The 26440-nt window shown below is 32.5% G+C and overlaps 13 protein-coding genes across 13 annotated transcripts; 8 read left to right on the forward strand and 5 right to left on the reverse strand. All coding sequences in view use genetic code 12, as the record gives it.

The window, feature by feature from the left end:
* Positions 1 to 580: 580 nt before the first annotated feature.
* Positions 581 to 1069, forward strand: CD36_50720 (chromosome transmission fidelity protein, putative; the record flags this gene model as incomplete). The annotated part of the gene is made up of 1 exon (XM_002420331.1): positions 581 to 1069. The coding sequence occupies one exon, from the start codon at positions 581 to 583 to the stop codon at positions 1067 to 1069; it is 489 nt and encodes a 162-aa protein (XP_002420376.1).
* Positions 1070 to 1203: 134 nt separating this feature from the next.
* On the reverse strand, positions 1204 to 3207 carry CD36_50730 (putative uncharacterized protein ydl057w homologue, putative; the record flags this gene model as incomplete). The annotated part of the gene is made up of 1 exon (XM_002420332.1): positions 1204 to 3207. One exon carries the CDS (start codon positions 3205 to 3207, stop codon positions 1204 to 1206), a length of 2004 nt encoding a protein of 667 aa, XP_002420377.1.
* Positions 3208 to 4007: 800 nt separating this feature from the next.
* On the forward strand, positions 4008 to 4745 carry CD36_50740 (vacuolar-sorting protein, putative; the record flags this gene model as incomplete). Its single annotated transcript, XM_002420333.1, has 1 exon — positions 4008 to 4745. The coding sequence occupies one exon, from the start codon at positions 4008 to 4010 to the stop codon at positions 4743 to 4745; it is 738 nt and encodes a 245-aa protein (XP_002420378.1).
* Positions 4746 to 4770: 25 nt separating this feature from the next.
* On the reverse strand, positions 4771 to 6105 carry CD36_50750 (tRNA pseudouridine synthase, putative; the record flags this gene model as incomplete). The annotated part of the gene is made up of 1 exon (XM_002420334.1): positions 4771 to 6105. One exon carries the CDS (start codon positions 6103 to 6105, stop codon positions 4771 to 4773), a length of 1335 nt encoding a protein of 444 aa, XP_002420379.1.
* Positions 6106 to 6284: 179 nt separating this feature from the next.
* CD36_50760 (ATP-dependent rRNA helicase, putative) lies at positions 6285 to 8192 on the forward strand (the record flags this gene model as incomplete). Its single annotated transcript, XM_002420335.1, has 1 exon — positions 6285 to 8192. The coding sequence occupies one exon, from the start codon at positions 6285 to 6287 to the stop codon at positions 8190 to 8192; it is 1908 nt and encodes a 635-aa protein (XP_002420380.1).
* A 61-nt stretch (positions 8193 to 8253) lies between these two features.
* On the reverse strand, positions 8254 to 9864 carry CD36_50770 (NEDD8-activating enzyme E1 regulatory subunit, putative; the record flags this gene model as incomplete). Its single annotated transcript, XM_002420336.1, has 1 exon — positions 8254 to 9864. One exon carries the CDS (start codon positions 9862 to 9864, stop codon positions 8254 to 8256), a length of 1611 nt encoding a protein of 536 aa, XP_002420381.1.
* Positions 9865 to 12043: 2179 nt separating this feature from the next.
* TEF3 (translation elongation factor 3 (EF-3), putative) lies at positions 12044 to 15196 on the forward strand (the record flags this gene model as incomplete). The annotated part of the gene is made up of 1 exon (XM_002420337.1): positions 12044 to 15196. The coding sequence occupies one exon, from the start codon at positions 12044 to 12046 to the stop codon at positions 15194 to 15196; it is 3153 nt and encodes a 1050-aa protein (XP_002420382.1).
* A 315-nt stretch (positions 15197 to 15511) lies between these two features.
* On the forward strand, positions 15512 to 17816 carry CD36_50790 (meiosis-specific phospholipase, putative; the record flags this gene model as incomplete). Its single annotated transcript, XM_002420338.1, has 2 exons — positions 15512 to 15707; positions 15784 to 17816. 2 exons carry the CDS (start codon positions 15512 to 15514, stop codon positions 17814 to 17816), a joined length of 2229 nt encoding a protein of 742 aa, XP_002420383.1.
* A 412-nt stretch (positions 17817 to 18228) lies between these two features.
* On the forward strand, positions 18229 to 18918 carry CD36_50800 (glutaredoxin-like protein precursor, putative; the record flags this gene model as incomplete). The annotated part of the gene is made up of 1 exon (XM_002420339.1): positions 18229 to 18918. The coding sequence occupies one exon, from the start codon at positions 18229 to 18231 to the stop codon at positions 18916 to 18918; it is 690 nt and encodes a 229-aa protein (XP_002420384.1).
* Positions 18919 to 19246: 328 nt separating this feature from the next.
* CD36_50810 (40S ribosomal protein S11) lies at positions 19247 to 20088 on the reverse strand (the record flags this gene model as incomplete). Its single annotated transcript, XM_002420340.1, has 2 exons — positions 19247 to 19669; positions 20044 to 20088. The coding sequence occupies 2 exons, from the start codon at positions 20086 to 20088 to the stop codon at positions 19247 to 19249; spliced, it is 468 nt and encodes a 155-aa protein (XP_002420385.1).
* Positions 20089 to 20745: 657 nt separating this feature from the next.
* CD36_50820 (conserved hypothetical protein) lies at positions 20746 to 22191 on the forward strand (the record flags this gene model as incomplete). Its single annotated transcript, XM_002420341.1, has 1 exon — positions 20746 to 22191. The coding sequence occupies one exon, from the start codon at positions 20746 to 20748 to the stop codon at positions 22189 to 22191; it is 1446 nt and encodes a 481-aa protein (XP_002420386.1).
* A 444-nt stretch (positions 22192 to 22635) lies between these two features.
* Positions 22636 to 24183, forward strand: GLR1 (glutathione reductase, putative; the record flags this gene model as incomplete). The annotated part of the gene is made up of 1 exon (XM_002420342.1): positions 22636 to 24183. One exon carries the CDS (start codon positions 22636 to 22638, stop codon positions 24181 to 24183), a length of 1548 nt encoding a protein of 515 aa, XP_002420387.1.
* Positions 24184 to 24333: 150 nt separating this feature from the next.
* On the reverse strand, positions 24334 to 24654 carry CD36_50840 (small nuclear ribonucleoprotein, putative; the record flags this gene model as incomplete). Its single annotated transcript, XM_002420343.1, has 1 exon — positions 24334 to 24654. One exon carries the CDS (start codon positions 24652 to 24654, stop codon positions 24334 to 24336), a length of 321 nt encoding a protein of 106 aa, XP_002420388.1.
* Between the last annotated feature and the right edge of the window lie 1786 nt (positions 24655 to 26440).

The following is a 26440-nucleotide window of genomic DNA, read 5'->3' on the forward strand; positions in this document are numbered from 1 at the left end:
AAATTGTCCTTTTTAATACTACCACTGATGTTGTTTTTGCTTTTGTTAGATTTCTGACTATTCTTTTCCTATTCCTTTTGTCTTTTCGAATTTCGGTATTATTCATTCATTTAGTTGAATAATAATGTTATACTAATTACATTAAGATCTTCTATTCTTCTTCTTAGTTATACTCACCCCCCTTAAGAGTTTAAAATTATATCCATAGTTGTTTTTTTATACAATAGATATCTACAGTTGATTCATTTCAACTTGTATAAAAGAAAAGCTATCAACTAGTTCAAGTAGAGCCTCTCTATAGCACAAAAAAAAAAATAAGTACCACCAAATAACGAAATTCTTATTTCAAAATAAACAAAGTTTTCACATATCACTGATACTATAAATGTATTAGAAATTATGTGATTTCGTTAATAGTTTGACGATTTACAGTTCCACATTGATTGACATCTGGTCAAACCAAAAAAAAAAAAAAAAAGTCTGTCTAATTCATTTTGAATTTTTGAGACGCGATTTGATAAATCATTTTCCTTACCACAACAACATACTTCTCAACACGTCTTTTATCCATTTTAATTCAATGCCAACTGCCACTATTGACTGTTCATCTGTTCCAGATATACTAAACAACAACTCCTCAGCCCAAGATGATAATAATAATTTGATATTTACACCCTATGGTCTAATGCTTTTAGAAATACAAGGAGAATTAAATCTACCTATCGAATTCCCTCAAGGTCAACCTAAAACTGATGAAGATCGTGAATATTTAAATAATTTTATTACCATTAATGAAATTCATCACGCGGTGAAATTTGGGAATTTAGTTTTCGATGAAAAAGATAATAGTAAAGTGACACTTTATGTTGGTAAATCTCAAAGATTATTAGGTAATGTTGTTAAATTATCAACTCCATTAGCAGTTTTAAAAATACCTTTGAAAAATGAAGATGAAATGATGATAGATAATGACGATAATGCCAATCAACAAGAAGAAGAATTAATAAAATTGATGGACATAGTTAAAGCCAAAGTGATATTCAAACAAAGACCATTACCAATTATGTAAATCTAATATATATATATATTTATATATGTATAATGTCTATTACATTGTTAATTTAGGGTAACACTACTCTACAAAACACTATAGAAGTCTATAGAAGTCTTCCTTTCCTTTTGAAAATTTTGACCACCTTTTCTCTAAAACTTTGCTCTTTCGGTAGTTCTATGATCCCAATTGATTTGTGCACTAGTTTCAAATCCCATGTTTTGTGGGTCAGCAACAACTATATTTTGATAAATTTTCAAAATATCTTGAGAACTGAAACCTAATTTATCTTTTAAATAAGGAATTATCCCACCATATTTTTCATGAAATAATCCAATTGTTGCCAACATTGCCTCGTATCTTGAACTAACTAAATTCCGGAACCCATCTTCTTCAATACTCCAATTCTTTCTCCCTTGAGAAATTATTTGTTCAATACCTCCAGATCCATCATCTCCCAATTTTTCACGCAATTTCTTTACTGTTTCTTCAAATTTCCCTTTTAATACAGGATGATCGGGTTTCAATCCAACTGTAGTTAATTCATATTCTTTAGCTATAGTGTTCTTATCAACACCCGCAAGTAACAATATTAACATTCCTAACATACCAGTACGATCTTTACCAGCAGTACAATGAAACACAAATGGTTGGTTTATATCTCTAATGTATTCAAATATTGTCTTGTAGGCATTGATTCCAAATTCTAACATATCCTCATAAACATTGACATAAGTTGACCAACAAGTCATAAGATTTGTATATCTAACAGCTATGGCTTGTGGTGAATAATCATCATTAGAGAAAACTGGAGCATGGATTCTTTTGATACCATATTTCGATAAATTTTCTGGATATCCATCATTTTTAACTTCACCATCGGAACGTAAATCGAAAATTGCCTTAATACCCAAAATCTGTAAAGTTTCAAGCCCAGTTTCCGTCAAACCGGCAATGTTGGCACATCGGAATGCATAATGTGGTTTAACATAATATACCAAATGATCTTGATTTGTCTTATTATTATTATTATTATTATTATTATTATTATTCTTTGTATCTAATAATTTAAAAGTTGGAGCATGGACTCTCCAACCACCAACATCTCTAAAATTACTGACACCATCAACATTCTTCCACCTAGCAACTCTGCCGATATCTCTACTAGTGGCAATAAATCTTTGTAATTCCATTTCTGGAGTTAAAAAGTCTATTATATAATCTGTCACCAAATAATTATAGTTTACTCGTTTACCATTTTTCAAAGGTAAATTGTATGGATTGAGTTCATTTAATTCGTCATCATCAGCGTTTATTTCTTTGTGTCCATAAAAATTATGGTCAGCGTCAGGAATCAATTTCAATGTGTGTGATAAGGGACCTCGATTTAATGCATTGGCAAAATTGGCACTATCATATTTGGGAATGATTTCATCTTCAGTTCCATAAACACTAAGAACGGACCAATCTCGTGACAATTCCGTCAACTTACTTAAATCGGGTTTCGATAAAGATATAACTTCTCGTGCTGATAAATTGACTTGTTGATAAGATCCATGTCTATATGTTGTCACGGGGACAAAATCTAATCCTTCCAACCCAGCATATCTATCTAAAACAGTTGGTGAAGTAAATCTGGCAGAACAATTCACTAAATTAGGCACAATTATAGCATTGGGGTCACCAGCACGTCCTAATTTATCTTGAATCTGGGCCCATAAAAACATGGCAACCCCACCACGTGAGTGGGAGATAATTGATGACAAGGTTAAATCAATACCAGTACCATTTAATTTCCCATCACAAATAAATTCAACACTTGATTGGATATCTTCAACATCTTGAGTCAATGTACGACCTTCTAATTCATTAGCATTGTCGGCACTATTCCCACATCCTCTAAAATCAATTCTAAGGGAAAATATCCCCAATTCATTAGCTAATCTATGTGCCAATGTCTTTTGGTAACAATAATTTCTATGTCCACCTTGTCCATGTAATATTAATGCTGCCTTATGAGTTACAGGAACTAATCCTTCTTCAAATGGGTTGTCTGAATCAAACGCAAGCGGAATTGCAAGAGTCCCGGTAACACCTTTCCCAAGGGTGACTTCCACTTCTCTAGGTGTTGGTGGATGATATTTAGAAGCTGTCATTCTTCGTTAATAAGTGTAATAGTTGTATGTAACGTATGTATCGTGGAAAGAAAAGTGAATAAAAGAAATAAAGAAAGAAAGAAAGAGAATATTATTTGAGGGCAATAATAAAACCGAGCTTATACGTCAAATAAAACCCCCAACCACAACCACAATTGGAGAGAGACGTAGCAGAAGAAAAAATTATCACATTCATTAACAACAATTTCACTTCGCTTCACCGCCAATTTCTCTCGTCACCTCCCCCCGCCCCACGGAACGCCATATTTATTGCGGAGAAACACCAACCGTCATAACCACCACCACCACCACCACTAAATGTTTATAACACTTCTTAATCCAATTGAATCAGTTAACTCCCATCCCCCTCTCTCAAGAGTTATCTTTTATCCTATAGAGATTGCTTATATTAGAAGAACTCATTTTTTTTTTTCCATTTTTGTCTCCAACGATGACTGAGATGATTTATCCGTGTATATCCGTTGTATTTAGTGTGTGGCGATATATCGTATAATTCTTTATTAGGGAGAAACGCCGCAACCACCCCAAATCTTATTCAACTTATTAGTTCTTCATGCGTTCTCTAATGGTATCTTACTGTGTGAGCAAAATTTTGATATACCATAATATCGTTTAATCTTAGTATATACTTGGCCCGGGAGGAGTGAAAGATCTTGAAATAATTAATGTGGCTCACGTGTTTTCCTCTCTCACCATTATTGTTACTGAAAAATCAAAACTAAAAGTCTATTGCTTATCTCCTTCTTCTTCTTCTTCTTCTTCTTCACTGCTATACTATTATGAATCATTCTACTACTGATAGAGATGCTTATTTACAATTAGGCAAATCATTAAATGAACAACATTCAAATCAATTATCTACACAATTACAAGTATTTCAATCGGCATTAATAAATTTTGCTAATGATCATGGTGATGAAATATCTCTGAATTTAGAATTTAAAAATAAATTCACACAAATTGTACAACTGATAGGTATTGACCCATTAGATTTATTATTATATACTTCACAAAACAACAACAACAGTACTAACAAAAGGAGCAATGTTGTTACAACAAATTTTGGGGTTGCTCTAGCGGTGAAAATTATTGAAATATGTCAACAAACTCGAGATTTGAATGGAGGATTGATATCATTAAAAGAATTAATTTCTACATTGCAAAGTTCTTGTGAAACTGAAGGAATATCATTAATTATCCTGGAAGAAGATATTGAAACTTCTTTAAATAATTTAAACAGTTTAGGGAAAGGTTATGAAATATTGATTATAAATGGGAAAAAATGGTTAAAATTTTCATCGACGGAAAACTTATCTAATGATCAATTGAAAATTTATGAACTTTGCGAATTTATGGGAGGATATGTTACCTATAGATTATTAAGAGATAATTATGGTTGGGATAAAGTGCGATGTAAAACTGTCATTGATGAGATGATCATGAATGGGTTTTTATGGGTGGATTCACAAGATAATGGTGAATGGCAATATTGGGAACCATCTTGGATATCCAATTAAGTAAATCTATATATATATATACTTACTATTTGTTGAGTTTCTCTTGTTCCCTTTTATACCCCTTTTTCTCCATCCATCGGAGATTTAGAACTTCATAACTTTCAGTACGTTCACGTTCCAGTATTGGCATATACTTGTTATAAGATCGACCAACTCCATCACCATTATTCATAGTTTTCAAAATCTTGGTTGTGGCAGAATCTTGATTTTTAAATAATAAAGTGTTTTCCATAATTTGCAGCATTTGAGTCTTTAATTGTAAATCGTATTGCATTCGTGTAAAACTTTGTATTACTCGATGTAATCTATATTCATCATTAGTTGATTTCCATTCCATTGGTGGGAATTCACAATCATACAACACTAATGGTATATCATGAGCCATTTCATATTGTGGTTTAGTTGGGTACTTGGTCATATCCATTAAATCAGTGATTATCAGGGGTGATTCTAACTCTTGGCCAATACTAAACAATATTGCTACCATACACCGAACTTGATGCCATAAAAATGCTGAACCTTTTAAATCAAAACAATAATAATCTTGATGTAAATGTAAAATTTGTGCTTGATAAATTTCTCGTACGAAATTTGTAATTTGTTTTGAACCATCTAATTTACAAAAATTTCTAAAATCATGAATTCCTTGATAAAGATTGGCTCCTTGATTCATTAAATCAATATTTAAATCTTGTTTACGGAAAATATATCGATAATGACAAGATAAACAACTGAATCTAGCATCGAATTCTGGTGGTGGTCTTAAACATATGGAATGAACTTTAATATCACTTGGTAAATTAGCATTTAATACTGATATATAATCGATTTCTTGATCATCAAACTCAGGATTGGCTTGATTCTCTAAAGATAAATTAGATCGAACATCAATGGAAATTACTTGATTCATGGCACTAACACCTTTATCGGTTCTACCACATCGAGAAAATTTGACTTCTTCTATAGGTTCTTTAATTAATTTGACTTTTGCTAATGCTTTTAAAAACATTTCTTCTACTGTAGGTAATGGAGTGGGTTCTCCCTGTAATGCTAATCCATTATAATTCCAACCTAGATAAGCAAATTTGAAAGCAACAAATCTCATGTTTTGTTTACTCCAATCAAACTCTTTCTTTTTCTGTTTTTTGGGAGGTTTGATTCTTAAATGTGACACGTCTTCTCCATTGCTAATAGGAAGTGGGTTATTTTCAAGTTGATTGATTTTGGCAATCAAATCTTCTTTTGACCAATTTGAATAATCGGTACTCATATTTGTGGTGATTGGTCTGTTTGATGTTGCAACTTTACTAAATGACCTCTTAAGCATTAATTGTCTTAAGAAAAAAACCCCTTTTAACATATACAAGCCATCCACCACTAGTTAAGATAATTCAATACCGGAGATGATGATGATGATGATGATGATGATGATGAAAAGTATTTTTTTCGTAAAGTAAACACAAAAAAAAAAAAAATTTTCTGTTTCTTTTGGCAACCTCCATCTCAACCTCATCATCCTCGAAACACCACACCCCAATTATGAAATCAAATACTGAGTCCCTTGCATGGGAGAATTTACGTTATGATCTACATCCATGGATTAAAGAAGCCATAGCATCAATGGGGTATCCGACAATGACTCCAGTTCAAGCATCAACTATCCCATTATTGAGTGGTAATAAAGATGTTGTAGTTGAAGCAGTGACGGGATCAGGGAAAACATTATCATTTGTTATCCCAGTATTGCAAAAAATATCAGATAGATTGTATAAACCCGATAGTGATGGGGATCTACCAGAACCAGTTAAACGAGGACATATGTTATCTATTGTATTATCACCAACAAGAGAATTAGCTAATCAAATTCAAACAGTTTTCAATCAAGTATTACAATATTTGCCTGAAGATGACAATTATAATAATAAATCAAGGCGTATTGGTACACAATTATTAGTTGGATCTATAGGTAATGTTCGAGATGATTTAAATCAATTTTTACAGAATCAACCACATATATTAATTGGAACTCCGGGGAGAATATTAGAATTTTTAGGTAGTTCACAATCGATTAAAACATCATCATTAGAAATAGTTATTCTTGATGAAGCTGATAAATTATTAGATTTCCTGTTTGAAAAAGATGTGATTAATATTTTGAAAAAATTACCTAAACAACGTCGAACAGGATTATTTTCAGCAACAATATCTTCTGCTGGTAATACTATATTTCGAACTGGAATGAATAATCCCGTTAAAGTTCAAGTGAAGTCGAAGAATTATTTAGGTGAACAAAGTAATTCCCCCAAGAGTTTACAATTATCATATATGTTGATTAATCCTGAATTGAAAATAACTAATTTGTTAACGATATTATCGAAATATCAATATAAAAAAGCCATTGTTTATTTCCCCACTTGTACATCAGTCAAGCATTTTTATCAAATTTTTAACAAAATTTATCAAAACCATCCACCTGCTACTGATGGTGAAGAACCGCTTAAGTTTTTTTCATTACATGGTCAACTAAATACCAAATCAAGGTTGAAAACATTAGATAATTTCACTCAAGGTGATATTAATCTTTATAAACATATTCTTATGACTACTGATGTTGCTGCCAGAGGAATTGATATTCCTGATGTTGATTTAGTGATACAAATAGATCCACCTACTGATCCTAATGTTTTTTTACATCGTTGTGGAAGAACTGGAAGAGCAAATAAAGTTGGTCGTGCTATAGTAATGTTGAATGATAATTCTCAAGAAGAAGATTATATTGAGTTTATGGAAGTCAAAGGAATTTTATTATCAAAACAAGATTCAATACCAGCGGTAAAAAATTTCCATAGTGATTTCCAAAAAAAGCTTCGAAAATATATGCTTGAAGATCGGGCTCGACATGAATTAGCAGTGAAATCATATGTTGGATTCATTCGATATTATTCTAAACATATAGCTAGTTCGATTTTCCGATTAGCTACATTAGATTATTTGGCCATTGCTAAAATGTATGGATTATTACGATTACCGAAAATGCCCGAAACGAAATATATTGATAATACCTTGATGCCTACAGATGGTTGGTTAGGGGATGTTATAGATATGGATAAATATAGTTATGCTGATAAAGTTCAAGAGCAAATTCGATTAGAAAATCTAGAAAAAGATAAATTACAAAAAATTCAAAATGCTAAAAGAAGAAAAGAATTGAAAATTAAAAATGAAGCTTGGTCAAGTAAATTAGAACGTAAAGAAAATAAATTGGATCGTAAAGAAAAATTGAAAAGGAAACGTGAAGCTATTGAAAAACAAATCATGGAAGAAGCTTTAAGTGGTGATGATGAAGGAGAAGAAGAAGTGGTTGAAGATTGGAAAGATATGGTCAGAAAGAATAAAAAAAAGCAAAAGAATGATAGTTCTATACAAGGTTCATTTGATGATTTATAAAATTTGTAGACTATATTAAATTATTATATTTGTTATTACTGTATACATAGATCAATCCTTTCTAGATTTTGAATTTTTCACTTTTAGAATGAACACCATCAAATACAAACAAGTTATCTAATGGAATATATTGAGCCGTAGTAGATTTTAAAACTTCTTGACTAACAATCCCTCCCATTAAACTATTTAAATTATGATAATTAGTAGTATTATGAGTTAATATTTCTTTAAAAATTGTTTCACCATCTTTATTTAATTTGATTTTGGGGGAAAATTCATTATGATAAAGATTTGAAAAATCTTCAAAATCATCAATTGTTGGTTTATAACGATATTTATCAATAAATAAATTAAAAATTAAAATTCCCAAATAAATCCCCAATTTATGTTTTTCTTCATCATCTAAAATTGTGATATTACTACCACTACCACCACCACCACGATGATGATGATGGCTATCCCTAATAGGGTTATAATTATATTGATTAATTAATTTATCATTTATTAAATCTTTAGATCCCACTGTAGCAAATAATAATCGAGCATTTTTACAAAATGATGCAATTGATTCCAGAGTAACTTCATTTCTTGATCGTCCTAGTGAATCTAAAATTTGATAAACTTGTTCAGTAAATAATTTTTGATCTTTTAAAGCTCGATCTCGATAAATTTTTTGTAAAGTAATATAATTTTCTGTATCTGATGCCATATCAGGTAATGTACCTGGTAATGGTAATAATTGATCATTTATAATTAAAAATTTTTTTAAAGCAGCAATGAAAATCCAAAAAATTGATGTTGATTCATCTAAATCTTTCGAATCAGATATTGAAATTAATTGATTTATTGATTCGGGAATTTCAGTTTTTTGATGAGGACGAAGATGAGCTGTATCCGCATCAATAAAATTGGTTTCTGATTCAAAATTTCTTGATAAAGATTGAACATATAATCGGAATTTCTTTTTATCAGCATAAGTTATAGGTACTTGACCATCATGTTCTAATCTCCAATGATCTAAAGCTTTTATAAAAATTATAATATATGGCACATGAGCATGTTCTATATCATTTAATTTATCTAAATCAAATGAATCAGCAAATTCTTGAAGTTCAGGCCAAGGATGATCAATTCGTAAATCATACAATTTAGAGGGATCATGAGTTTCAATAACCGTGGTCTCATTAGCAATAATATTTAGTGATCCATAAAATCCAATCGTATTAACAATAAATAATGGGATTTGTTTGGACCAAAGAAGATTTATTAATGGTTCTAAATTTGGAGTATAATCACTCACTATCACAGCATTAAATTGATCCCAAAATAAATTAGATTCTTGAGCTAGAATTGTTGATAACGATTCAACAATAGCATGACCATTAACATCATTATTTAATTCATTTAAATTTTTTTGCACGGCAACGGCTAAATTTTCATGTAAATCTTGATTTTTCAAAAAAAAATTCGATGATAAATCTTGTTTAGAAACTTTCCTTTCATCAATTATAGTAAATTGACCTATCCCAGGTAATATTAAATTTTTCAAAATTTCTGAACCAGTTGAAGTGGCATTAATTAAACAAATATGAGAATTTTCTAAATTGGATTGTCCAGTAGAGGCCCATAACCTTAATTGTCTATCATATTTTGCTGATTTATCAATTGACATGACTTCAAAGTATTAAATAAATGAAACAAGAAAGAGGGGATTAGGGGTAAAATTAATGATAAAGAATTGAAATGAAAAGTAATTGTATAGGATGATTGGTTGCCAGTGTCTATTTTCTGTTTGTAAATAATATCTTTTTTTTTTTATAAGGGGTACAAGTGGGGGTGATGTAAATGATTAGTTGTTATTTATAGTTGTAATTGCCTAAAAATGAAGTGCTATTTTAATATGATTAATAGCTTGTATAAATAAAGATATATATATATATATGTTATTAGAAGAAAGAAACAAGAAAAAAAAAATTGTGTAGGAATTGAAAACCACAAGAGAGAAAGAGAGACAACACGTTAAATTTGGTGAAAGTTTTACTTTACTTACTAAACAACAACAACAATAAGAACTGGTTATACTTCTAACTTCTAACTTCTGATTTGGGTAATATATGACAAGTCAAAATTCAACTACACACACATCAGACATAATAAAGAGAAGTTTAAAATTACAATTGCGTTAATATAAAACTGTGGTGGTAATAGGACAAGGTTAGTAATAATAATAATTCCTTCTTCCTCCTCCCCCTTCCTTCAAATAGAAGAACTTAAAATATGATTAATTATTGTTTTAGTCTATGATGTTCGGTTTGATTGGTGGATGATTCTCTAATTAATGTACAGTTCCGTCAATATAACGTTATGCTAAGAATAAACGTTGTTGTTCTTACTACCAATGGTGATCATAAGCATTATTACTAACATCCACATACATACATATGAAGCATGGTCTTGTCTAACTTCTGGTGTATGTATGTTTTCTCTTCTTCTTTGTTATTATTATTATTATTACTAATAATAATTTTTTCGAACAATTTTCGTCTAATTTTCAATTCAATTTTCATTCTTATTCTTTTGTATTACTTAATTGTACATCAACTGTTAATTACCCAAGATAAGAAACTATTAGCGAATTAGAGGCAATTTGAAATCACTTCTGGAATCAAGTTCTTTTTTATTTCATTTCCAATCTTGCCAATTAGTTTTTGGTTTAATTTGATCTTTCAAAAAACTAGTAGTATAATTTTGATAATTAACAAGATAATTTGTCTATATCTACACATTCTTATACAACATCCAAAGAAGCCAAGAGGAAGAGAACAACAAGAATAAGCAAAATGGATTTCCTCCTCCAGCTTCTAAATTAAGGATCTCAACTGGCCCAAAATAAATCCCAATTCTAGAACCAAAAGGCGTTAACCAATACTGAGGCAGGCTACCAATAATCAACTTCTCGCCGCATAGCCTGTATCGGTTGATTTGGAATTGATATAAAAAGACATGAGTACATATTCCCCCTAACCAGATCAATACATTAGGAGGTTGTTGGTTGTCTTATTATTACCAATTATTGCATTAAAGTCTGAAAGAAACTGGTACTGTATTACATAATAGAAACGTGATATTATATAATCAACGTTAAGCACGTGACCAAGGTTTGAGAAATAAACTAATGCGCACTACTAACATTAAGAAAAATTTTTGATTGGATCTTCGCCCATTCAAAATTTAAACATTATTATTCACAACAACAACAACGTGTTTAATTTGATTGGTATTCTTCTCAGAAGAAACACAACATCAACCAACGACAACAGAGTAAGAAAAAGAAGTCAAAAAAAAAAAAAAGAAACGAAAAGAAAAGAAAAGAAATGCACACACTAAATTTCACCAGTAATCACCCAACTTACTTACTCTATTACACTAGTCAAAAGTATTATTCTTCTTCACTTCTGATCTATGCAATATCAACTTTGTTATTATTGTTATTTATCAAATGATCTCCTAAAAGACTTACCATCTAGCAGGGTAATTACCATCCTCTTGTCTTTCCGTTAAGATGACCAACTTATATACAGGAACAGCTAAATTATTTCTTTGTGTGTTATTATATAACTAACAACTATTTGTCTAAAGGAACAAAGGAAAAAAAAAAAAAAATTTTTTTTCAGTGCTTCTCTGTCCTCATCACTTAATCTATCTACTTCTTCTCTCGCACCCAATTTCAACCAACTGTTTAAGTAAAAAAAAAAAAATTTTCTTCCTTGTATAAAAAATTTTTCTTATAATTTCTTTCTTTCTTCTTCTCTTTTTTGCTTTTTGCTTTTTTATCAACAACATTTTGGAAAATGTCTGCTGCTAGTGAATCCAAATATTCTACTGAAGTGCTTTCCGAATTATTGAGCAAATTACAAATTGCTGATAATAAGGATGAAGCTGCTTCCAACATTTCCACTTTCTTAAACTCATCTATTGTTGAACACGATGTTCCAGTTGAATTTTTTGAAGATTTGAAGAAGCAAATTCAATCTAAAGATGCTAAAGTTGCTGTTGCTGCTTTAGATGCTTACAAACATATTGCTTCAACCAATGGTTTAAGTCCATCTGTTGAACCATATGTTGTTGATTTGGTTGGTGAAGTTGCCAGTAAAGCTGGTGACAAAAACAAGGATGTCCAAACTGCTGCTTCTGGTGCTTTATTGGCCATTGCTTCTGCCATCACCCCAACTGCTGTCAAAGCCATTTTACCAAAATTGATTGACAACTTGACCAACACCAACAAATGGACTGAAAAAGTTGCCATCTTGAAAGCCATTTCTCAATTGGTTGACACTGCTAAAGCTCAAATTGCCTTGAGAATGCCTGAATTGATCCCAGTGTTGTCTGAATCTATGTGGGATACCAAAAAGGAAGTCAAAGAAGCTGCTACTGCCACTATGACCAAATCCACTGAAACCATTGACAATAAAGATATTGAAAAATTCATTCCTCAATTGATTTCTTGTATTGCCAAACCAACTGAAGTTCCAGAAACCGTCCACTTGTTGGGTGCTACCACTTTTGTTTCTGAAGTTACCATGGCCACTTTGTCCATCATGGCTCCATTGTTGTCTAGAGGTTTAGCTGAAAGAGACACTGCCATCAAACGTAAAGCTGCTGTTATTGTTGATAACATGTGTAAATTGGTCGAAGATCCACAAATTGTTGCTCCATTCATGGACAAATTGTTGCCAGGTTTGAAAAACAATTTTGCTAACATGGCTGATCCAGAAGCTAGAGAAGTTACTCAAAGAGCTTTGAACACTTTAAGAAGAGTTGGTGCCGTTGGTGAAAACGATTCTATCCCAGAAGTCTCCACTGCTGGTGACATTGATGTTACTTTGAATGAATTCAACAAATTGGTTGCTGACAAAAAGATTGCCAAGAGATTCGACGCTGCTTTGAACTATATTGCTGCTATTGCTGGTGACTTGGTTGATGAAAGAGAAATTCAACCAGAAGCTTGGTTACAAAATGTTTTGCCATTTGCCACCATCTTTTTGCACGAAAAAGAAGCTAAAGAAATCATTGAAGAATTCAGAAAGAGAGCCATTGACAACATTCCACAACCACCATCTTTTGAAGATGAAGAAGATGAAGGTGAAGATTTATGTAATTGTGAATTCTCTTTGGCTTATGGTGCCAAGATCTTGTTGAACAAGACCCAATTCAGATTAAAGAGAAACAGAAGATATGGTTTGTGTGGTCCAAATGGTGCTGGTAAATCTACTTTGATGAGAGCTATTGCCAACGGTCAAGTTGAAGGTTTCCCAACTCAAGATGAATGTAAAACCGTTTATGTTGAACACGATATTGATGGTACTCATGCTGAAACCACTGTTGTTGAATTCGTCATTGAAGATGGTGAAGTTGGTTTGACCAAAGATGTTGTTGTTAACAAATTGAGAGAATTCGCTTTCACCGATGAAATGATCAACATGCCAATTCAATCCTTGTCTGGTGGTTGGAAAATGAAATTGGCTTTGGCTAGAGCTGTGTTGAAGAATGCCGATATCTTGTTGTTGGATGAACCAACTAACCATTTGGATACTGTCAATGTTGCTTGGTTAGTCAACTACTTGAACACTTGTGGTATTACTTCCATTATTGTTTCCCATGATTCCGGTTTCTTGGACAAAGTTACCCAATACATTATCCATTATGAAGGTTTCAAATTGAGAAAATACAAAGGTAACTTGTCTGAATTTGTTAAGAAATGTCCATCTGCTCAATCTTATTACGAATTAGGTGCTTCTGATTTGGAATTCAGATTCCCAGAACCAGGTTTCTTGGAAGGGGTTAAAACTAAACAAAAAGCTATTGTTAAAGTTTCTAACATGTCATTCCAATACCCAGGTACTTCTAAACCACAAATTCAAGACATTAACTTCCAATGTTCCTTGTCATCTAGAATTGCTGTCATTGGTCCAAATGGTGCTGGTAAATCCACTTTAATCAATGTTTTAACTGGTGAATTATTACCAACCACTGGTGAAGTTTACGTCCACGAAAATTGTCGTATTGCTTACATTAAACAACATGCTTTCGCTCATATTGATAACCATTTAGACAAAACTCCATCTGAATATATTCAATGGAGATTCCAAACTGGTGAAGATAGAGAAACCATGGATAGAGCTTCTAGACAAATCAATGAAGAAGATGAACAAAACATGAACAAGATCTTTAAAGTTGAAGGTACTCCAAGAAGAATTGCTGGTATTCACGCCAGAAGAAAGTTCAAGAACTCTTATGAATATGAAATTTCCTGGATGTTGGGTGAAAACGTTGGTATGAAGAATGAAAGATGGGTACCAATGATGTCTGTTGACAACACTTGGTTACCAAGAGGTGAATTGATGGAAACTCACGCCAAATTGGTTGCTGAAGTTGATATGAAAGAAGCTTTGGCTTCTGGTCAATTCAGACCATTAACCAGAAAGGAAATTGAAGAACATTGTGCTATGTTGGGTTTGGATGCTGAATTAGTCTCCCATTCCAGAATCAGAGGTTTATCTGGTGGTCAAAAAGTCAAATTGGTCTTGGCTGCTTGTACTTGGCAAAGACCTCATTTGATTGTTTTGGATGAACCAACCAATTATTTGGATAGAGACTCTTTGGGTGCTTTATCTAAGGCTTTGAAAGCTTTCGAAGGGGGTATTGTTATCATTACTCACTCTGCTGAATTCACCAAAGATTTGACTGAAGAAGTCTGGGCTGTTTTGGACGGTAGAATGACTCCATCTGGTCACAATTGGGTTCAAGGTCAAGGTTCTGGTCCAAGATTGGAAAAGAAAGATGATGATGAAGAAGATAAATTCGATGCTATGGGTAACAAGATTGCCGCTGCTAAAAAGAAGAAGAAGTTGTCTTCTGCTGAATTGAGAAAGAAGAAGAAGGAAAGAATGAAGAAGAAGAAGGAATTGGGTGATGCTTATGTCTCATCTGATGAAGAATTCTAAGTTTGATCACTTTAAAAGAGTTTTTCATCCCCCCCAATTTTAGAGAATAATAAGAAAGAGAGCTAGAAAGAGGTATATTTAGGTTTTCAGGACAAGTTTATATACATTACATTACATTACCTTCAACTCCAACAAGCATATATATATATGTGCTTCATTCATTGCCATTCTTACTAGTTTTGAATAGTATTTATATATTGTTGTTTTTTTTTTCTTTTGTCATTAATAAATTTTTATCTTTTATATATAAAAAGTTCTCTCTATAAGGTATTTCTTTTTGTTTTGCAACCACAACAACACCAACGTCATCTTGATATGTTATTCTTACTCCTAATACTACCATTTGGGTTTAGTTTCAATCCATTCAAGAACAAAAACATGGCTCAAGATAGATTATTATGTAAGAATTGTAGTAGTTATTTCCCTAACCAACCACCATGGAATTTATCATATGCCCCATTCACAGTGATTTGTCCTCCAGGTGAATTAATTCGAGATGCCAATAATGCATGTCCCACTAAATAACTCATACAGTTTTATCTTTGTTTTTTCGTATTACTAACAAAAACCTCATATCCTTTAAAAGTCATTATGTCAAGAAGAATCAAATTATATTACCCATCGTAATGCTAAGACTGAAATATCATTAAAATCTTTATTCCATAGAAACAAAATCCCTAATTTCGACATTGAAACATTTTGGTCCATTAAAACCAAACCCATCCAAATAGCAATATCTATATCTGGAGGCGGATATCGATCAATGCTTACAGGTGCTGGGGTTGTATTGGCATTAGATAATAGATATCCCAATTCGTTATTATGTTTAAATGGTTTATTACAAAGTACTAGTTATATTGCTGGAATATCTGGTGGATCTTGGTTAGTAATGAGTAATTTTATTAATGATTTCGAACCAATTCATAAATTAAAAGATTTGATTTCAGAAAAATGGGATTTAGAAGAACTGTTATTACAAGGAGTGCCTAATTTTGATACCTCGGAATTACAAAAAGACCAGCAACAACAACAACAGCAAAACTTGGAATCAAAAAATAAATACAAAAATAAAAAGCAAGGAATGTTTAGTAGTATTTTGGAGTTGTTTATATCAGTTAAAAGTAGCAGCGCCGGTAACACTAATGGTAACTCTCAACCAGGATTTAGTGGCTGGATAGGCAGTTTGTTTAATTCTCCACAAGAGCAGCCTCTAACCAAGCCAAATCAAACTCAAACTCAAACTACAGATGGATACAGGTTGATAAAAAAATACTTGCATTTCTATAAAGAATTGTTAATTGAAGTCAGAGACAAAAAGAAAGCTGGGTTCCATACTTCATTTACAGATTATTGGGGTCGAGCATTGGTTAGGAGGATTTTCAAATCCACAGCAAGAACTCCAGGTGCAACAATATCTGCTGCCACACACGTATTAACTTCATTCAAAGAATACGATCAACCTTTCCCCATAATTGGAACCATTGAAAAAGATCCCAGCAATCCAGAATTTTCAACAAATCTTGAATCCCATTGCTTTGAATTGACTCCATTTGAGTTTGGGTCCTGGGATTCATATTTGCATGCTTTTATTCCAATTAAATATTTAGGAACATCTTTAAAACTGAATGTACCAACCAAGAAATCAACCACTGGAAATTATTCTTATTGTGTTTCTGGATTTGATAATGTTGGGTTCATTACTGGAACTTCTTCTTCAATTTTCAACCACGTATTCTTTTCAGTGTATAAATTACTTGAAAGTTATGAACTGGATGCAGTATCACTAATTGAAACAACCTTGAAATCACTTGGATTGAGTTCAGAATGGAAAACTTTGAAAAATCCTAAACTACACGCTGATTATGCCTTGTATTCACCTAATCCATTTTTTCAATATGGCAAGAACAATACCAGTATCTGGGAAAGTCCTGATTTATATTTGGTAGATGGTGGAGATGATGGACAAAACATACCTTTCCATCCATTTTTGACTGCAGCCAGGAATGTAGACATTATATTGGCATACGATATGAGTAATGAAAAGGATAATTACCCAAATGGAACTGTACTTGCACGGACATCACAGCGGTATAAACAAACAAACAACACCAAAATCGAAATACCATATTTCCGCCTACCAGATGGTATTACTACCAAATCATTAATTAAATCTATATTCCCGAAAGTTCCAACACCAAAGCAAATAACCACTAGTGGGTTAAACAAACATCCAATATTCCTTGGTTGTGATATTGTTGAGGATTATGAGGCTTTGGAATTTCACGATATGGTACCAAGAGAAACCCAAATACGGCCACAAAACTACTTACCTCCTTTGATTGTATACCATGCCAACAACAATTATAGTTATCGATCTAATACTTCTACTTTCCAATTGAGTTACAATAAAACCGAAGTTTATGGAATGATAAACAATGGGTACAATCTTGCAACGTATATGAATAGCACATTGTTTAGTGTATGCTTGAACTGTGCAATAATCAAACGGGAATTCGATAGATTGTCATTGCGGATAAACCCAAAATGGCACGATAACAAATTCAGTATCCCTAAGATTTGCAAGATGTGTTACAAAACATTCTGTTGGAGAGATAATTGAAATCAGATTGCGTGTTGTATCAACACTTGAACAATGAATACACGGTCCGAAGATTTGTTATTGCAAGAATCGCGATCAATTGTATTCCCGAAGAATTATGAACTTGTTGGATAGAACAATGGAATAAAAAGATACTATTCACCGAAAGGGAAATTATATTACCAGCATTGATTGAGAGAAGTAAACGCCCCAAAGCGAAACAATACCGAACATCACAAAAAAAAAAAAAACTAAAATTTTTGGTCAGAGCACAACCTTAGAAAAAAATAGAAAAAAGCAATTCACCTTAACACATACACATTATATACATATATATATATATACATATGCTTTAACCTTCCAGCCTTTCGTTTCTTCTTTCCAACAACATTTATTTTAACCAAAGAGATAGAAACGAGAACTATATTACAGTATGACTGGAGTTAGACAATTAAGAATAATAGCCTTAACGGCATTTATCCTTGGTTTAATTTTTACTTTGCATAAAGTTGGTTCCAATGCTGCATCTTTGGTTCATGCACAAGCATCAGACCAACAACCAAACAAACATAACACCAAGACTTCTACATATACCGCCACTAATGAGGATCTAGTTGCTAACCTCATTGATTCTAAGAATGATGCTGAAACTGATGACAAAATAAATCAAAAAATTTCCAAAGATCAAGATGAAGCAATCAACGGTAATAAAAACTCCAATAAAGAAACCACCAAGGTCAAATCAGACAATGGCGAATATGACCCAATATCTGATTTGATAAAAATTAGATCGTTATCACCAATGACAATTTTCAGTAAATCATATTGTCCTTTTTCAAAAAAGATCAAACAATTATTATTGGAAAAATATGATATAACACCAGCACCAAATGTTGTTGAATTAGATCGATATGAATATGGAGCTGAATTACAAAGTTATTTGGCAGAGAAAAGTGGTAGAAGAACTGTACCAAATGTATTGGTTGGGAAATCGTTTGAAAGTCGAGGTGGTTGTGATGAATTTGAAAAACTTCATAAAGATAATGATTTAATCAAATTGCTAGTTGAATGGGGGTCTGGTCGTTTACAAGTTGCAAAGAAGAATACCCCATCAAATGCGTAAGTATTTCTCTCAATAGCTATTACGTTTATCACCCACCCTCCCCATTATATATCATCTATAGGTTATATGCACACAAATACTCAATACTCCTTTGTAAGTAAACATCCAATGGATATTACTACTCTTTATAAAAAACTAATGTAACATTAATAAACTAGTAATATACACCTCCTTAATACAGAAGTTAAAGTTATGTACAAATATATACACACATATACATATATATATCAATACTTAACTTTTTCTCATAGGTATATGTTTTTTTTTTGTTTGTTTTGTGTGTGTTGTATGATTCTTTTTCTTTTCTCTAATTCAACATATAATTGATTTAGAATTTAGAGAATTTCTTGGATTTAGAAGCACTAGCAGCGACTTTCAAAACATTGAATCTGACAGTTTTAGAAATTGGTCTACATTGACCAACAGTGACAACATCACCTTCTTCAACTCTGAAAGCTGGGGAAACGTGAGCAGCAACATTCTTGTGTCTTTTTTCGTATCTGTTATATTTTGGAACGTAATGCAAGTAATCTCTTCTAATAATGATGGTACGGTGCATTTTGGTGGAAACAACAGTACCGGTCAAAATCTTACCTCTAATGGAAACAGTACCAGCAAATGGACATTTTTTATCAATGTAAGAACCATCAATGGCAGCTTTTGGGGTTTTGAAACCTAAACCAACATCTTTATACCATCTCTTGGTTTTCTTGTTGGCTTTAGCCTTTGGGTTGGTGAAAATGTGTGGTTGCTAAAATGATAATTATTGTTAGTATTTCCAAGTTGTTAATATATTTCCCAGACAAAATTAAACTAAAAAACACTCGAAAGGATCAGGGTTATGTTATGGGTTGTTGCTGGAAATCATGTCCAATGAAGCTGATTTTATTCTATAATGATTGAAGTTTTTATTATAAACATGTAATTTGAAACAATAATTTGGGTAATACAATTATTTCTCTAAAGTCCCAAGACATATGTAGTGTAGTTATGATTTCTTCTCTTCCTGGTATTTCTTTCATGATTTATATTCTCTTTCTGTTGATAGTTGATAACTTTTCATTTCCCTATTCTCCCTTCATAGTGTTTTAAAATCCTGTCTCTCTATCTAGTGCTAGTACAAACCTTTTGGAAAGCTCTTTCAGATTGAACAGTTAATTCAGTAGCCATGGTGTCTTAATGCTCGATACAGTCTAAGAATATACTCTATACTATTGAAAAAAATTTCAGTTATGTTTTTTTTTTTTGGTTAGTGTGTGTGTCTTCGTGCGAACCAAACCTCTACAATAGTGCGTAATAGTAAGTCAATGGAAGAGTGTACAGTATAATCCACCACTCAGTTTGTGTGCATGAAAGAAAAAAATGAGAAAAAAAAAAAAAAAATTTAGAGTGATGAATGCGTATAGTAAAAAAGAGTAAGAACAGAAAACGTATATGCACTCCACCACAAACATTAGGGCTATAACCCTAACTGAGAATACACGTGACTAGATATGCTACCAAATTGGTATTTTAATTTTTTCCTGGTCTACGGCTCATAATAAGAAACACATAAAATAAGTTTAGCCACAATGTTCCTAATCGGGAAGTTTTATTATCAATTTCGGGACAACCAAAAACATTCTGATTAAAGCGGGAAAGACAACAACAAAAAAAATAAATACACTAATAATCTTGACCTAGCAATTTATTTACAAGGGGTGCAAGTAACACATTTCTATTCCCAACGAAGCTTCTTGTTTTTTTTTTTTTTTGTTTTTTTGGAGATTATACCACATATCATAACAAGTGAATGCATTTATAGAGAATTGGAAGAATAGATAAATAATGAATTTGTCAGAGAATTACATTTCGGCGTCGCGTAATTCGTCGTCTTCAACAGCTACAACCTCAATGTCGAACAAGTATAGCAGTCTACCAAAGTTCAACCACAGTCATTCCAACCAATCGAGAGTTGCATCTAATAATGATATCAGCACATCAAGCATTTTCCCGTATAATAGAACCGTCAGTTCGTCTTCTTCCATTATGAGTACCCCAAGCAATAATATCAGAAAGTTCCAACGACAGCGACAACAAGAGAAACGCAATAATGAACATCTTCCTCCACCATCACAACATCAGAGACAAACCGGAAACAGCAAAAATGACCCCACAAGGACGTCCAAAAATGGGAGATTGATTAAAAACAAATTATTAAATCTACAACAGTCACTGAAACAACAATTAATCAATCGTATATCCGATAAAGATCCAGGACATTTGCATTCTAACAATTCACAATCTAATACAAAAAAGGTGACTCCTCCGGTATTTGGTCTCCAAAAAGTTGCGTCCAGTCCTTACGATTTTTCCGTATTTACAAAAGTAATCACAAACGAAAAACACCATGATCAAGTGCTATTTCCTGCAATAAAGCAGTCGCAAATCAAAGCCTGGGAATCTGCAGAGAAAATATGTAGAGGCATTATTTTTGATAATGATGATGAGTACGATGATGAAGAATCCACCGAAGATGAGAGTGAAGACAAAAAGAACCCGATCATTTCAATACCTGGATACACTGACGGTGAATTAAAGGAATTATTCAAATACCCCAATTTATCGAGTCAAGAAGAGAAAAAATTACTCACTGAGTATAAACGGAAAGTTTTATCTTTACAGGAACAGAGTTTATCTAATAACAATTTAATATCGTTTCGAAGACAATTGCAGATAGACCAAAAGAAAGAAATACTTTCGAAATTGTTTAATAATCAGAACAAACTCAATCTTGATTATATAACTGACAATGACAACAATAATAACAATATTGATAGTTACACCAATAGAAATCAATACAATGTGGTTGATAACAATTTGATTTCTATGGATTTGCATAGTTTGATTAATAATGATATGGAGGAAGTGAATTATTTATTGGAGGAAGATGGTAATTTTAAAATTTTGCAAGAAGAAGTTAAACAGAATGCTTTCCATAAAAAAATCGTAACTGATAATCAACACCACAATGATGAAAATGGACATGGTCAATTTGATTATGAACGTTTCCAAAACTTGACATCAAAAAAATTGGACAAGATTTATGATGTACATGCCATTCGATATACTGGTACAAATGTTGATGATGATGAATACAAGGAACCTAGTTTTTATAGTGATGACGTTTCCAATTTGGAATTAGAGGAGGAATTATTGCAATTTACAACAGGCCATTTGCGTCAACGTATTCATGAAAGCATAGATGAAGATGAAATAACAGAAAAATCTTGAAAATACAACAGAAAAAAGTTCTGGGGTGTCTTAGTCTTGACTACATTTTGAATTAGAAATGTTTAGTTGTTTTTAGTTTAATGTAATGTGGGAATCGTTAGGATGATGCCTTGCCGTTTGATGTTCTAGAGCTCCAGTGCGACTTACAAATCTATAACTGTTTGGAGATTCCTCACAGTTTTTTTTTTTTTTTCTCTGCTGCGTGCATGGTGTGGCCCGCCACTGTACTATCAAAAAACCGGATTAGTAATCTTCAGTTCGGAAAAACGAACTTCTTTCAACGCAAAATAGGGCAAAGGAGAAAAAATAACACACACAGACATATACAGATTACATTTTGGAAACTATTCCCCTTGAAATATATAATTGCTTCGACTTCCAACTTTCCAAGCTGCATTTTTATATTTCTAATCTTTTTTTTTTTTTCTTGGGTTCTTCTTTTACATGTTTACTAAAAGTATAATATCTAAATCAACTACTAGACTTACTCAATTAACTAGACAATTATCAACAACTATGGCTCCAACTTTAACAAAGAATTCACTCAAACATTTTGATTATTTAGTCATTGGTGGTGGATCTGGCGGTGTTGCTTCTGCTAGAAGAGCTGCCAAGTATGGTGCCAAAGTATTATTAATTGAAACAAAATTCAAAAAGCTTGGTGGCACTTGTGTCAATGTTGGATGTGTTCCTAAAAAAGTTATGTGGTATACTGCCGATTTAGCTCATAAAAAACATGATTTATATGCTTATGGATTAGATAAAGACCAAGAATCAATCAAGTATGGTGATTTTGATTGGGCTAAACTCAAACATAAAAGAGATGCTTATGTTTCCAGATTGAATGGAATTTATGAAAACAATTTGAAACGTGAAAAAGTTGATTTTGCATATGGGTTTGCTAAATTCATTAATTCTGATGGGGAAGTTGAAGTCACTTTACTGGGTGACCAAACATTACCATTTTTGGATGATGGAAAAACTTATAAAGAAGGTGAGAAATTGGTATTTTCTGCTGACAAGACTTTGATTGCTACTGGTGGCACAGCAATTGTTCCTCCTTCGGTTCCTGGTGCAGAATTAGGTACCACATCTGATGGATTTTTCGCTTTAGAAAAACAACCCAAAAAAGTTGCCATTGTCGGTGCTGGTTACATTGGAGTTGAATTATCAGGAGTATTTAGTAGTCTTGGCTCGGAAACCCATTTCTTTATTAGAGGGGACACTGTTTTGAGAAACTTTGATGAAGTGATCCAGAATACTGTTACTGATTACTATATTGATAATTTGGGAATCAATATTCATAAACAATCAACTATCACTAAAATTGAAGGTAGTAAGGATAGTAAAAAAGTTGTTCATTTGAAAGATGGTACTTCTGTGGAAGTAGACGAATTAATTTGGACTATAGGTAGAAAATCATTGATTGATATTGGCTTAGACAAAGTTGGTGTGAAATTGAATGATAAACTACAAATTGTTGCTGATGAATACCAAGTTACCAACAATCCAAAAATATATTCTCTTGGGGATGTTGTTGGAAAAGTTGAATTAACACCAGTTGCCATTGCTGCTGGTAGAAGATTATCTAATAGATTATTTGGTGGTCCAGAATTTGCTAAAGATAAATTGGATTACAACAATATTCCATCAGTGATTTTCTCACATCCAGAGGCTGGTTCTATTGGTTTATCAACAAAGGAAGCCATTGAAAAATATGGTGAAGAGAACTTGAAAATATATCAATCCAAATTCACTGCCATGTATTATGCTATGATGGATGATCAAAAAGATAAATCACCTACTGTTTACAAGATTATTTGTGCTGGACCGGAAGAAAAAGTTGTTGGTTTACATATTGTAGGTGATTCAAGTGCTGAAATCTTGCAAGGTTTTGGTGTTGCCATTAAAATGGGTGCAACCAAGAAAGATTTTGATAATTGTGTTGCTATTCACCCTACATCAGCTGAAGAATTGGTCACAATGACTTGAATAAAAACCTATTTCTTTAGACATCAGTGATTGTTATTAACAGAAAGTATGTAATTTCGAATTATTTATTCTATAAAATATACTATCAAAGCTAGCAGCCACTACTTGTAGGAAAACAAAGCGATATACTTTGTTTAATTCCAATTCTTTTCATACTCTCTTTCTCTTTGGTGGGGGGCCTCTTATTGGTGGTTTTGGTTTATCTCCTGGTTTCATGAAAAACATGGGAGCATTCTTCAATATATCAGGCACAGATATAAATCTAATCATTGATCCTCTTATAAACACTTGGTCCATATGACTTACTTTTCCTGACTTGCCTTGCGTTATAGTTGCCTCGTATAGGGATAGATTCATATTATCTTCATTCTCTAATAGTTTTCCACGGTATGTATCTCCATTTACCAATTCTATTGATATTATATGACCTTGTGCTTCATTTAGAAGTCTTACTGGAATACCTGCTGACATTTGTGATTAATTTGGTTTAATGGTGTTAGTAAATTGTACAAGCGATTTTTCTAGATGAGTATTGAGTACTTTTTCTTTCTGTTGTTGATGGTTTTAGCTCATAATAAATTTTGATCTGATCGCACTACCACATAAGAGCATCCTTGGACCTTGAAGTATTATCAAAGTTTGGCATCCATATCACGTACAAAAGATAATTATCAAGGATGCGTGGCTCATCTTGAGCTCTTTAATTTAGTATAATCTGGATAATAAGCATGTGGTCATTCAAGTTAATAGAGATCTTTTGTTTTGAAGAAGTGAGATTCTATAGTCATCTCAAAACTCCATTCTATATGTCAATACCGTGTTTGAGCAATAATTGTAGATCTTCAACTGCACGTCAAACCCTTAATGTATGTACTACGTTAAAGGAGTCAGGATAAGCTAAGTGTTCAGTCAAACCTGTTCGACAGAGCTCCATACAGTTGAAGACTTCATACCAAGATACACAAAAAAAAGATAGAACGGATGTCATTACCTTTTTTTTTTTTCTTATTCGGAAGATGCCTTATCCGAGAAGGCATTAATTGTTATAAGTCTCGGAAGGTTTAGCACTCTAAAATATATAATAATGCCAAGATATTAAATGTAGAATGATTCAATTGGGATCCAGAACAAAAGGGGCCAGAACATTGATAGATTTGGACATGCACGTTTCTTGTTTCCTATACTCGAAAGTGAAATACCAGTTTATAATTGGGTAAAATATTGACTCGTGAATACTTGCTTCATATATTGAACAATCAACAATGTTAGCCAATGAGCTGAAGTGACAACTCACAATCACCCATTGATGAAAAGCATTGTGTTTCGGCCCGCCTTTCCGTTCACAACTGTTTTTTTAAGGCTCTGTACTTGTTTGTTTGTGTATCGTAATTGCATGAGATGCGCAATTAAAAAATGGTAGTAGTGGTAGCCTAGTTGATCGGAAATATCGGACTCAGCACAAAACATCTTTAACACCCACATTTCAACAACAAGCTCTATTTCAAACCAGAATCAACTAAAACACTATTAAATGAAAGTGCTAACTAAAAGTTAAGGATGTCATGTGGTTGTGTGTAGAATAGCCCATGATATGGGGGGTGTTAAACAAAAAATAAGAACCCCCTAAATTCAATGTATCGTATTAATCCATTAAAAGATTTACAATGAATCTTCCCGATATTAGTCGGCTTAGTTCAAGATTAATCAGATAACAATAACAGGACAATCAATGAATTTACACGAGGAATTAAAGAAAACAAAAATAAACTGAGTTATAAATTTACCTAAATAAAGGAATTTCTTGGATGCACATTATGTAGGCAATGTTATTTAAATAACTATATGCATTAGTAATCATCATAATTAAATTTGTTTCAGTTTAGGTAAAAATCTAAGGGTATTTAGTATTAATTGGCTCGGTATTACTTAGTTGAAGAATTGCATAAATAAGACAAGAATAGCACGTCTTTCTTCTTCCTCTTTTTATGGACTTATTTATTTCATTTTATTAAATTTTAGGTCTATCTGAATTAACAAACAACTGATCAACAATAAATATTCTTTAAAACATAGAGAGAAGAATTGTCTTCAACGTAAATCTTCTTCTTCTTCAACTTTCACAACACAAAAAAAAAGAACGAGAGAGAAAAAAAAATTAAAGTTGGAAAAAGCGACACTGACCACACCTGACTCCAAATATACGAGCTTCCCATTCCAAATATCCATTATAATCGGCATATCTGGATTATTACTACAC

Source organism: Candida dubliniensis, chromosome 5 (assembly GCF_000026945.1).
Source record: "Candida dubliniensis CD36 chromosome 5, complete sequence".
Taxonomy (NCBI): Eukaryota; Fungi; Ascomycota; class Pichiomycetes; order Serinales; family Debaryomycetaceae; genus Candida; species Candida dubliniensis.